Genomic DNA, 13,394 nt, shown 5'->3' on the forward strand with positions numbered 1-13,394 from the left:
AGCGCCCCCAGAGACGAGAGTCTGGGTAACCGAAACTGAAGTTTACCTTTATTTCTTTTGTACATTGTCGTTTGTTTTTAATTTGCTTTTCCGGACCGGAAGTGATCATCCTTTCCGGATCCAAAGAAAAAGGAAAGAAAGCAAATACAGAAATCGGACCGTATCCACAACATCAGATTATTTCTATTGTTGGTTTGACGTTTTCCGGGGAATGTATTTTAGTGACAACAGCTAACGTCATGGGTATTTAGTTTCACATGATTGACAAGTTTTCACTGAAAATTCTTAAAATACCCATATCATATACTGTAGATCTAACTTAAAGGTCTATTTTATCTATAAGTAGTATAGTAATAAGTTGAAACTGTGATTCAATGGGTGCTTCTCTTTGGGTGCGGACCCGAAAATTAATTTGTATTTATCATTATTTATCATTTATGGTTTATTTATATTGTACATGGCAGCCTACTGGCTGAATTGTGACAATATTACAATTGTAGATTATTTTAAAATGGGAAATAGAATTGATAAATTAAAATATTAATAAAACTTACAATTGGCGACAACAACATCAAGGAGTGTTCTATGAAATGACTAGTGTAACACATATGTACACAAGACAGTTTTTGACATATTGTACCATACTATGCATACTGCTACACAAATATGTTTATCCCTATGTGATTCAATACTGTTCATGGTGTATGGTATCTGACAAAATAGTTTCAAAAAACTTTCCAGTTTCAACTAGTGTAGCTTTAACCGAATTGAATGTCCATTGTGACTAATTTCATTCACACATGTCCATATTTATTATTAGAGTAAAACATCCATGTAGAAGACAAATATCTTAATAATTACAGACCTTCAAATAAAAATGAAGGCTTTCAATAAACGCTAGTTAGACAGGGATGAGGCAATTCTCAGAAACTTTTGAAACTTGATAAAACAAAGGCATTTCTCATTTCATTCAATGGTGGCGCTGTTGAAGACGGATTTACAAAAAGCGTCCACGAGGGCACACTAAACAGAATGTCTCATTCTCTTCGAGTTGTACTTTCTGTATATCTCCTTACATTTCTAATAGTAAACATGTCAGTACAACATTCTGAGGACCAGTTCTTCACATAGTCTGTGAATTATCACTATTTATTCATTTTGTAGAATTCCGGTATTAGAAGGGTTTGGATTAATATAGTACATAAGTAATATCAAGGGAGGGGAGGAAGGGGGAGGGGTTGTGGTTCTGTTGGATAACCATTTACCCAGAAGTTAATAAATAGTGAATTACAGTATTACTTCCCAGTGAATGGTTCTGTAGTATAAATATATGTAATTTGGCATTAATGATGGGTTTTACAACCCATCAAAAAGTAATACATGTAGATGCAGACACTCCATCCAAGTGTCTACTCCTATATTACTAGGTGCAAGCTTTCTTTTGAAACCTTTGCTGATGACCTTGACCTTTGGGTCAATAACCAAAATCAAGCCATCTTTGTTCTTGTACTCTCACTTACCCACGCCTCTTACTCACTCACCCCCACGCGTGCTCGCTCATTAAGCTAGACTCAAGGAGAGACTTTGAGATTTGACGCCATGGTTAACACTAGACTAGATAACCCATGGGAAATAAACACACTGAAACTGTGTTACTTTGATGGAATGATTATAGAAATCATATATTTACTTTATTTGTCTAAGTTTAATCATAGTTCACATCTTAACTAAATCCCGTGTTTACTGCAAGGTCGATGTCTTTCACTCCTAGCTTGTACATTTGTATTGCCCCTGACACACACTTTATAAGTCTGCTACAGTAGTGGTAAAACTCAGTAAATGCCACAGTTGCTTGACTGACACATACTATTCCACCATACTGTGACACAAATCCTGATGATGATGAGTGAGTGCAAGTGTGGAATACTTGAGGTGTTCGCACCAGTGCTTGCAGCTTCACACGCAAAGTGCATGAAAGTGCAGTAGAAAACACTGCAAGCACGAGTGCAAATGCCCAAACACCGACACTGAAACTCACGAGGAATTGGAATCTGTTATTATTACGTATTTTTATTTGAAATAGCAAATGTCTTTTAAAAAACCACAATGTGCAATTATGCGATTTCATCTTCTAGTAATAATCCTATATTCACTTGAATGTGGGCGCACCAGTGTAAGTAATCACATATGTAATACTTGGAGAGCATTGGCAGCTTACCCTGTTGAAGAGTGTGCATAAAGGGAAGCAACCTATCACAGTGTCTGTGTGTACTAAGAAGTCGCTGTACCATATCAGTACAAGCTAGGCAAGGGACAGTGTGATATTACCCTAGGCACTACCCCTCACTACTAATCCACCAATGGAGGATTCCATTTAAAGATGCACTAGCTGTAACTGAAACATTTTTTGAATCTGTTTTGTTCGATATAATGACTAAATCATAATATCATACACCCTGTACAGTATTGAATCACCTGTGGGTAAATATATTTGTGTAGTTGTACATATAATATGGTTCAATCAATAATTCCAATCAAATCGATTTTTGGGTCCACACCCTAAAATCAGGACCCTAATGTGTTTGTGATTTCAATCTATTACTGTACTACTAAACTGACCTTTACTTAACATGCAATGTCTAATTCTTTGTATTTTAACAATTTTCAGTGAATATATTGTTGGTTGTCGGTCTGAAAAAATAATACAGCAGTTACAGCTAGTGCAGCTTTAAGTTCTTATCTCAGTTTAATCATCATGTGATCACCTTTCTATTATTTCATGGTTCAGGATGATTTCATCTTCTTAGAGTCAAGTATCACTTAATTGAAAAAAAAATTCACTCCATCCCTCGAAGCAAGTTTAAAATAGCTGCTAATTTGGCTAGTAATTGCATATGAAAGAATAACGAAAGACATTTAGCATTTAATGTCGTTGTAGCCAAACAGAGAATAAATGTACAAAACTTGTTTTAAATTTATACAGCCTAACTTAAAAACTAATTAGTTTAGATTTTGGCAAGATTGAAGAATACTGGTCCTATACATTTGTTTCATACCCTAGTGTGTATTTTGATAGCCTGTTTACTGAGCTGTCAAGATACATCATTAGATGGTCACACCTTCGAGCCCTTGTATTCTCCTAGACTGTCTACTGCGATGTCGAGATAAATCGCTAACAGATTTGAGTAGACTAAACCCTGCGTTCTTCAGGAGTGCCCAAATTTGTGTAGGCCAGACACAGGGTTCTTCAAGTGTGCCCATATTTGTGTAGGTCAGACACAGCATTCTTCAAGTGTGCCCAGATTTGTGTAGGCCAGACACAATGTTCTTCAAGTGTGCCCAGATTTGTGTAGGCCAGACACAATGTTCTTCAAGGGTGCCGATATTTGTGTAGGCCAGACACAGCATTCTTCAAGTGTGCCCAGATTTGTGTAGGCCAGACACAGCATTCTTCAAGTGTGCCCAGATTTGTGTAGGCCAGACACAATGTTCTTCAAGGGTGCCCAGATTTGTGTAGGCCAGACACAGTGTTCTTCAGGTGTGCCCAGACTTGTGTAGGTCAGACACAGTGTTCTTCAGGTATGCCTAGATCCATAAAGACTAAACCCAGCATTCTTCAAAGGTGCCCAGATTTGTAGCAATTAATTGTTAGGGAGTTTAAGATTTCTTATTGTCGTTATGTTATTTACACATTTTATGTTAAACTAGAAATAAACATTGTGACGTGGGTTTTGTTGTTGTTGTTGTTATTAATCCTAGTAGAATACAGGTGGTTTGTACGGTCTCCAGAATAGGCTTGAACCACGTTTCAGTTGGTTCTGTAATAAATCACAAATTAGAAACATAAGCAACACAAAAAAGCATGTAATGATGACGATCCAATGAGTAACATGTTAATTATTTAGGGAGGTGTTAGACATAGTTTTAAATACTTGGTTTTCAAGTGCATTATTAGATTTAGATTTTGATTTCAAGTGGAATGATAAATCAAGTCTCCTTCCAGTGAAAAGCTGTTGTGCGAGAGTCTTTGCTGTTTGCTGAGATTTGTTGTCCCTCCCTCTGTAACTGACTGTTCGGGAATGCTTGATAGTTCTAGAGTAGAATAACAACTAACTACTCTCAACTCTATTATTGAGTTGAGTTACAAATGATAGAAAGTCAATGTTTGGTTGGGATGAAGTACATCCAAGGGCCCTCTTTGAGATATTCTGATGTGTTATCTGAGATTTTTTTAATGCTTGGTGTGAGGGCACGGCCTTGGCAGAACACTGGTCTAATAAATGACAGTCCTGTGACTTACTGTTTTGGATAGATCTCTCCAACAGTCTGTCCAGTTCACATAAATTGGCATTTTAGGCAGATCACCAGCTGCTAATCTGTAATCAGTATAATTGTACATTTATAAATTGACATTGTCAGGGAACTTGCAATACCAGACTGAGCATGCTCAGATGCAAAGGACTATGGGATTGTCTGTAGCTAAATCCAGACTGAGCATGCTCAGATGCAAAGGACCATGGGATTTATTGTAGCTAAATCCAGACTGAGCATGCTCACATGCGAAGGACTATGGGATTGTCTTTAGCTAAATCCAGACTGACCATGCTCACATGCAAAGGACTATGGGAATGTCTGTAGACAAATCCAGACTGACCATGCTCACATGCAAAGGACTATGGGAATGTCTAGCTAAATCCAGACTGAGCATGCTTACATGCAAAGGACTATGGGAATGTCTGTAGACAAATCCAGACTGACCATGCTCACATGCAAAGGACTATGGGAATGTCTAGCTAAATCCAGACTGACCATTCTCACATGCAAAGGACTATGGGATTGTCTTTAGCTAAATCCAGACTGAGCATGCTCAGACGCAAACTACACCTTATTGTAAGTTATCTTTTATTATTTATTTTTTTGTCATTTGATTTTAGTGTTTTACTGGTCAATTTAATGTGGTGCGTGACGACCAAAGTAACAAATAACTTACCCACAATTATTGACTGTCATGACATTTGATACCAATGAAAATGGATAAGTCAGCATATTGGAGAAAAACTGAAAACAAAAAAATAGTTTAAAAAGGATTATAAGTACTAACATGAAGTATCGTAGTGCCTGATCCAATGGTATTGATTTACTGGTAGTTTAGAGATCATTTTGGCATCCAGACTATCTCTGTTTTTAACTGTAGATTGTGATATCACAAACATACATTTCCTAGAGAATGACAGAATATTTACTAGGCTTGATTAGGTTTACTTACCCCTGTCACTGCCGTTGAGTAACTTCTTATCTCATTGGCATTGGCCATCTAGGGTAAAGGAAAAGTACAGGGTGTAAGACATGACAGAGATGAACTAACTGTGTATCTATCTGTCAGAACTTATATCACTCAAAATATCTGCATATACGTAGTAATTGACCACAAAACCTGCTTGAATCTGCAAAATATCAGCACACAGGTTATGTCACACAGGCCACATTATTTGCATATTCAAATATTTATGTGTCTATACCAATCAGAACACAGGTTATGTCACACAATCTACATTATTGGTATATTCAAACATTCATGTGTCTCTACCAATCAGAACACAGGTTATGTCACTCAGTCTACATCATTGGTATATTCAAATATTCATGTGTCTCTACCAATCAGAACACAGGTTATGTCACTCAGTCTACATCATTGGTATATTCAAATATTCATGTGTCTCTACCAATCAGAACACAGGTTATGTCATTCAGTTTCAATACATATTCAAATATTTGAGTCTATATATCTACCAATCGAATCTCTAGTATAAAGTCATGTGATAGCTTACCTCTACCAATCAAATCTCTAGTATTAAGTCATGTGATAACTTACCTCTTCATCTAATATATAAGCATTAATGATATGCATCAAGGTGTTGGCCAACCACAATGCAAAGATTTCACCTAGAAGTCTTGGGATTAGACCTCTGAAAGAAAAACAATGTCATACTTATTATTACATATACAAATGTATGTACCAGAGATTACAGAGGTGTACACACATATAGTGGTATTTGCACTGCAGCGCAATATAACAAATTGTTGAGTACCTGCATGCAAATGATATGCAAATGAAGGCGAGATTGTTTGTTCAACATGAATGTGTGTGATCATAGTGTCATCTTAAAGAAATTTGCAGTTTTGGATATACGTATGTAATAATAATAGAATACCATTTGTGAGTTCCAGTGTGGGTACTCAGGGGTATGAGTTCCAGTGTGGGTACTCAGGGGTATGAGTTCCAGTGTGGGTACTCAGGGGTATGAGTTCCAGTGTGGGTACTCAGGGGTATGAGTTCCAGTGTGGGTACTCAGGGGTATGAGTTCCAGTGTGGGTACTCAGGGGTATGAGTTCCAGTGTGGGTACTCAGGGGTATGAGTTCCAGTGTGGGTACTCAGGGGTATGAGTTCCAGTGTGGGTACTCGGGGGTATGAGTTCCAGTGTGGGTACTCAGGGGTATGAGTTCCAGTGTGGGTACTCTGGGGTATGAGTTCCAGTGTGGGTACTCGGGGGGTACAAGTTCCAGTGTGGGTACTCAGGGGTATGAGTTCCAGTGTGGGTACTCGGGGGGTACAAGTTCCAGTGTGGGTACTCGGGGGTATGAGTTCCAGTGTGGGTACTCAGGGGATGAGTTTCAGTGTGGGTACTTGGGGGTTTGAGTTCCAGTGTGGGTACTCGGGGGTATGAGTTCCAGTTTGGGTACTCAGGGGTATTTGCACTCATGCTTGCAGTGTTTTCTGCTTCACTTTCACTCCCTATGCTTGTGAAAGTATGGGTGCAGCGAAGACTGAAAGCACTCATGTAAATACCCCAAGTATGCCATACATGCACTGGCATGTCATGGGGTTCTGTCATGTTCTACACTGGGGCATATATGATTTCATTATTTTATTAGGAAGACCTTGAGCTGGATCACATGATATGGCCTCGAACTCCAAGAGGGAAACCCTTATTCAGTTAAAAATACCGATAATTAGACATTGCACATGTTAATTGGTGGTCTAGTTTGTTGATAAATAGTAGTAAGTTGAAATCAACTGTTCGGATAATAATATCAAAATTGTACAGTTTTTATTTTTCTGAAATTTACTTACGAGAAAAATCCAAGGATTCCTTCTTCATTGTAGATCTCTTTAAAAGAACCAAAAACAGAACTGAAACGAAGAAGACATAGAGACATCTGATTATTAAGAAAACATAGAGACATCTGATTATTAAGAAAACACAGACATCTGATTATTAAGAAAACACAGACATCTGATTAAGAAAACATAGACATCTGATTATTAAGAAAACACAGACATCTGATTATTAAGAAAACACAGACATCTGATTAAGAAAACATAGAGACATCTGATTATTAGGAAAACATAGAGAATCTGATTATTAAGAAAACATAGACATCTGATTATTAAGAAAACATAGAGACATCTGATTATTAAGAAAACACAGACATCTGATTAAGAAAACATAGAGACATCTGATTATTAGGAAAACATAGAGAATCTGATTATTAAGAAAACATAGAGAATCTGATTATTAAGAAAACACAGACATCTGATTATTAAGAAAACATAGAGACATCTGATTAAGAAAACATAGAGACATTTGATTAAGAAAACATAGACATCTGATTATTAAGAAAACATAGACATCTGATTATTAAGAAAACACAGACATCTGATTATTAAGAAAACATAGAGACATTTGATTATTAAGGAAACATAGAGACATCTGATTATTAAGAAAACACAGACATCTGATTAAGAAAACATAGAGACATCATTGTTATGTATAGCTTCTTCATCCATTTTTTTTCTTTTTACAAATAAATTTAAACTTTGTACTGCATCAAAATACTTGGATTATAAATCTTAGCTTTCGACCCGAGTCCTCAGGTGTTCTTCAGGGATGTGAAGTCACACATTATTTTTGCATCCATGACTTCAGAATATTGTCTCAGACAGATGGGGGTTAGGGAGGGGTTAGGGAAATCAAAGAAGCTACGTACATCAGAACATTACAAGTATCTCTAAACAGAGACGAGGATCGGTACATTTTACCATCTGTCTGGGACAATGTTTTGAAGTCACACACTGGTAAACAATATTTTAAGTTTAAATTTATTTGTAATACAGATATTTGATTATCATGAAATCATTCTTTTAAAAATGTTTCATTGGTCACTTTGATGATCTTTGACTTTAAGTCGTTCACACACACACACACACACACACACACACACACACAAACACACACACGCACACAGACACGCACGCACGCACGCACACACACACACACACACACACACGCACACACACACACACACACACACACACACACACACACACACACACACACACACACACACTTCACCATGCCTATAGCAACACTTTTTACTTCTGCTAAAAACTGGTTTCAGTACCATCACATCATTTATTTCTGTTTTGAGTGGTAGTAATTGATAAATGAAGGTGGCAAATCTCTCTCATTTAGCAGCTTCATCAGATCATTTCAGTTGTGACAAGTTTTCAAAAGATGGATAACAAATATATTGTGCATTATATTCTGACCCGAATTGAGCAAACAGTTCAAATTTCAAGACGAATGATATTTGCCATCGTCAATTCATTTGAATTGCACAGGAAACAATTTAATTCAGCACAATTAATTGCCCAAGAAATACGAACTCACCTATATTTTGTTTCTCTTCCTACAAACTGAACCATGGATCGGACTGTAATCACATGAAATGGTTGACTTGCTATAATGGCGGCAAAGCGGGCTACTGTCTGTTTGCCAGTCTGTAAATAAAACAAACACAACATATTAGCATTTGTTTACTTGTCTGTACACAAAACAAACATAATGTTTACTAGTCTGTTGAATATACCTTTAGACAGATAGTTATGAATATTAAGTATACATCAAATACATACATGGAACCTCGTACCTCCTAGCACTAGGTTTGTGCACATCTCCTTGTGCTAGGGTGTGGGCACGTCCTAGTGCTAGGAAGAGAAGCACAGATATGGCCCAGCTGTGTGCCTCGCAACCCTGTTACATGGTGTATTTTTCTACAGCTCTGCTACATGGCTGTGAAAAGTATGCCTGGTACATGGATATATCACCTATGTGCCAGGATTGTTTGTTACATTCCTGTACCACAGTTGTGCTTATCCATGTACCAACTATAGTGGAATCATACCCTGTAGCAGCCCTTTCATTCACATCCAATCAGCATTGCTCACACATCTGAGACATGACTGTGGGAAATGTCCCAGTTACAGTAGTGCTAACATAGCTGGTACATGGCTGTGGGAAATAGCCCTGTTACAGTAGTGCTCACATATGACTGGTACATGGCTGTGGGAAATGTCCCAGTTACAGTAGTGCTCACAATCACATACGACTGGTACATGGCTAGGGGAAATAGCCCTGTTACAGTAGTGCTCACATAGCTGGTACATGGCTGTATTTTTATCCAAGTAAAAGCTTACAAATTCAGCTTCTGCCATAGTAATGTATACCTACTTTAACCAGCACTGTATTTAGTGACTTGTCTACTGCTTTCCTCCTCTCCTCGTCATCTTCATCGGGATCATTGAGAAACTGAAATAAAAACAACAAAATGATATAACAATCATGTGATACCATAGAAGTCAAGCCTTGGGATCGTTGGGGAAGACTTGACTATACATGTATTGTAAACCTAGATATTTTTACCACTAGAAAGTTTTGTGATTTTACAGTCTTCAGTTAGTTCTCAAAGACTAATTTTTACTAATTGCAAGACTGTTACATTGTGTTCATGTATGTATGTATGTATGTATGTATGTATGTATGTGTGTGTGTGTGTGTGTGCGTGCGTGTGTGCGTGCATGCATGCGTGCGTGCATGTATGTATGTACGTACGTACGTACGTACATACGTACGTACGTACGTACGTACGTACGTGTGTGTGTGTGTGTATGTATGTATGTATGTATGTATCAGATAACCAACGGGGGCTAGTTCCATTTATAGGCTCCTTTGGTTCAGTGTTAGTGCACGAGGAAACCGTAGTTCCCGGGGGAAAACCTGCATTGTACGGTAGAATAAAACTGAATGACACTCTTCTTACTGCAGAGGTAAGAGGCATACAAGTTAACCGCTCGGCCACTGATAACCCCTGTATGTCAAATGACACTACATTTCCAGTGAAAACACAATCTGGGTACTTACATCTTGGAAACGAGATGTTACTATATTAGCAGCAAAACCACTGCACAATCTAGGTAGAAAACCCCGGTACAATCCGAGAAACCCATCAACAGACTTTATATGTTTTACTGTAACAAAAGAGAACAAAAATTTGTTATTTCGTATCCCATAAAATGTGTACATGTATGTATGTATGTATGTATGTATGTATGTATGTATGTATGTATGTATGTATGTATGTATGTAGGTATGTATGTAGGTATGTATGTGTGTATGTGTGTATACATGTATGTATGTACGTACGTATGTACGTACATATGTGCGTACGTATGTATGTACGTACGTACGTACGTACATACGTGTGTACGTGTGTATGTATGTATGCATGTATGTATGTATATACGTATGTACTGTACGTACGTACGTACGTACGTACGTATGTATATATGTATGTATGTGTGTGTGTGTGTATGTTGTTATTGTGTAAATGTGTGTATGCCTGCATGTGAGTGGGTTTCAATCAAACTACTCAACTGTATTTAGTCACAATAACAGTTATTAGTGACCCGATAACTACATGTAAGTAAATACTTACTGTAAGTAAATAGTCCTGGTAGTTGCATTTGTTGACGTCCAAAGATATTTCTTCCAAGTGTTGGGGCAAGTGGTTCATGTCCAACCTATCAAAACATTATCAAAGATCATCAATAATCAACAATGGAATTTAGAGTTTAGTGACTGATGGCGAGTCACAAGAAATCCCAGTTTTTCTCATTTTGACTTACAACAAAATATGGTTATCTTTAGAGGGCACACTGTTGGACACACATTTCTGCCTGCATTGACTCTAACTCTATCACTGCTATTTTATTCTATAGTCCATTTTTTTAATTTGGTTTTGAAATGAGTTAGGGCACATACACTATATTCTAATAACTATACATGTGGTTGTTGTTTTCTATGATCTCTCTCTACCGTATAGTCAAATGGATTTCTTTAGCACTACATTCTGTTCTTACCACTGACAGTGGTAGTTTAATGCTAGTGGAGTGTTGCTAGAATGTGATGATGTTATTACGTTCTCATGTGACTTACTTTAAGACTGGAGATTTGAGTTTGGAGTAATTAATTATCTGAATGAAGTAACCAATCACAACTGCCTGTCACTACGTGATTGATAACTACTAACATGCACTGATCACCCTTTCCCCAGCAGGAGATTAATTAGCTAGTTAAAATTTGTCCATTTGACTATACGTGGAGAGAGAGATCGTATAGAAAACGACCACATGTATACAGTTTAGGGCATGTGGGCACAAATATCCATAAATGTGTTTGGCGGTATTGCATAAAATATGACCACTTTACCAATCAATGCAGGCGCTTATCCGACAGCTTATCTTTCAATGCTGGTCGAGCTATGTACTTAGGCAATCATTACAAATTGCTACCGGTTACGTGCCGAATTCACAAGCCCTTTGTACCTAACTACCTTGCTTGAAAAGCCTTGACAAGCAGCTGGTGAAATTTGACATACTCGAAGTATGTAAGTCAGCTTCATGCCAAGGTTGCTTTATAAAACAACTATTCCATCAAGTGACATTGTTAACACTATGCATTAAATTAATGACTATGTTTTGTATTTTGAAAGGAATAAACTAATTACAGCGTCGATCTCAGTTTTACGTGACTTTCTGTGCTTCGTTTGCACATGTGGAAGTGTTTCACAAATGTAACTAACACAACGTGTCCACGAAGTGTAGCAACATAATGGTCGATCAAATGACAAAGTTACAGTCGATACAAATTCTCAAATATCACAGCTATCGATTGCGTACCTGAACTAACACCTTCACATAGCCCATAGGATGGGTTGCCGCTGTGAGTCCAACCCCAAGAAGTATAGGTGTCAACTCCGCCATTTTGAATCCCTGGTAGTAAATCTTTCTGGTCGTGTGAGGGCGTAGCCACAGTTCAATGACCCGTCTAACACTGCCCGTCTTGCGTCAAGAGATGATCATGATGATGCGTCGATATATCTCCGTACACGCTCATAAGTTGTACTTGTGTTGACAAAATAGCAAAAATCGTAACGTTTACACAAATCGACCGTGGGCGTACTTCAAGTAAATCCACAGGGCGCTCGTGCTTAGTTAGTTACGAAAACAAACAAACAAACAAACAAACAAACAAACAAACAAACAAACAAACAAACAAATAAAGAAAAGAAAAGAACAAACACAGTCTGCTATAACTTGACAGCAAATGGTAGCAACACAGTACAGTGTATGTATTTTGAATTTTTTTAAAGCGCGCGAGAAAAAACTTTGTGTTTTTCCAGACAGTGTGTGAAAAAACATGTAGTTTCATTAGATCAAGCCCGTCTTGTTAAATAATAATTAATTGCACAAAAATAAATTGTAAAATAGTGTGTTTTGTATACAGGAAATGATTTGCGAATAAATTGGATAAACGTTACCTGTACCATAATCTGTGCTAACACGTACATCTCACCAAAGTTTCAGGGTTTGTTAATGTTACCATTGGCATGCAGAACTAATACAATCAATCCATGGCCAACACTCAATCATTGCAAGGGTCTGCCAGGGCTATTTTTGGAATTAACCCATTTAGACCAAATAAACAGGATTTTTTTCATGGCCAACCAAACCAACTGGTTCTTTTCAGAGCCACACAGCCTCCAAAAAGAGATATTCCATACCAAACCACAACACAGATTGTGTATGTTTTGTTTCAATGTGCGCAGTAAGAAGCGCCCTCACACATCGGTCTCGTTGCGTTGCAACCTGGAGAGAGGAGGTGGGTGACATATCCATATCTCATTTGTATCGCAACTAATCTACATTGTATTGACAAACAATCGTCGGTTAATTCTATGTAATTCCAAAACCCAGATAATTTCGAAGTGGATTAGATAGGGGGTCACAGTTCCCTGGTCACAGTTACAGGTGGATGCAACAACAAATCCCCCAGTATCTAGACCATTCCATGCACTACAACTGTACTGCAAACACACCCTGTTTAACTTTGCACTTTATATTCTTTAATTATTTTAGTAGATTTTGGTACATGTGTACACAGTTAATATAATCCCTTCACACCTGACCATGTGTGTTTAAATTATAGCCCCA

The 13,394-nt window shown here is 37.6% G+C and overlaps 1 protein-coding gene across 1 annotated transcript; it reads right to left on the reverse strand.

Moving 5' to 3' along the window:
- Window positions 1-1,702: 1,702 nt before the first annotated feature.
- Window positions 1,703-12,165, reverse strand: LOC144452823 (mitochondrial carrier homolog 2-like). The gene is made up of 11 exons (XM_078143987.1): window positions 12,081-12,165; window positions 10,838-10,922; window positions 10,264-10,370; window positions 9,574-9,651; window positions 8,734-8,843; window positions 7,134-7,193; window positions 5,873-5,966; window positions 5,267-5,314; window positions 4,991-5,058; window positions 4,301-4,376; window positions 1,703-3,818 (listed from the first exon to the last, which is right to left on the reverse strand). Exons 1-11 carry the CDS (start codon window positions 12,162-12,164, stop codon window positions 3,756-3,758), a joined length of 873 nt encoding a protein of 290 aa, XP_078000113.1. The 5' UTR covers window position 12,165; the 3' UTR covers window positions 1,703-3,755.
- Window positions 12,166-13,394: the final 1,229 nt, after the last annotated feature.

Source organism: Glandiceps talaboti, chromosome 23 (assembly GCF_964340395.1).
Source record: "Glandiceps talaboti chromosome 23, keGlaTala1.1, whole genome shotgun sequence".
Taxonomy (NCBI): Eukaryota; Metazoa; Hemichordata; class Enteropneusta; family Spengelidae; genus Glandiceps; species Glandiceps talaboti.

What these genes read in the sequence shown, in the direction of transcription:
- LOC144452823 (XM_078143987.1), bottom strand. Translation starts at nt 12,164, where the DNA reads ATGGCGGAGTTGACACCTATACTTCTTGGGGTTGGACTCACAGCGGCA. An exon ending in TAAATACAGTGCTGGTTAAA is followed by an intron (nt 8,844 to 9,573) that starts GTAGGTATACAT and finishes TTTTATTTACAG; the next exon opens with ACTGGCAAACAGACAGTAGC. An exon ending in GGAAGAGAAACAAAATATAG is followed by an intron (nt 7,194 to 8,733) that starts GTGAGTTCGTAT and finishes TCTTCGTTTCAG; the next exon opens with TTCTGTTTTTGGTTCTTTTA.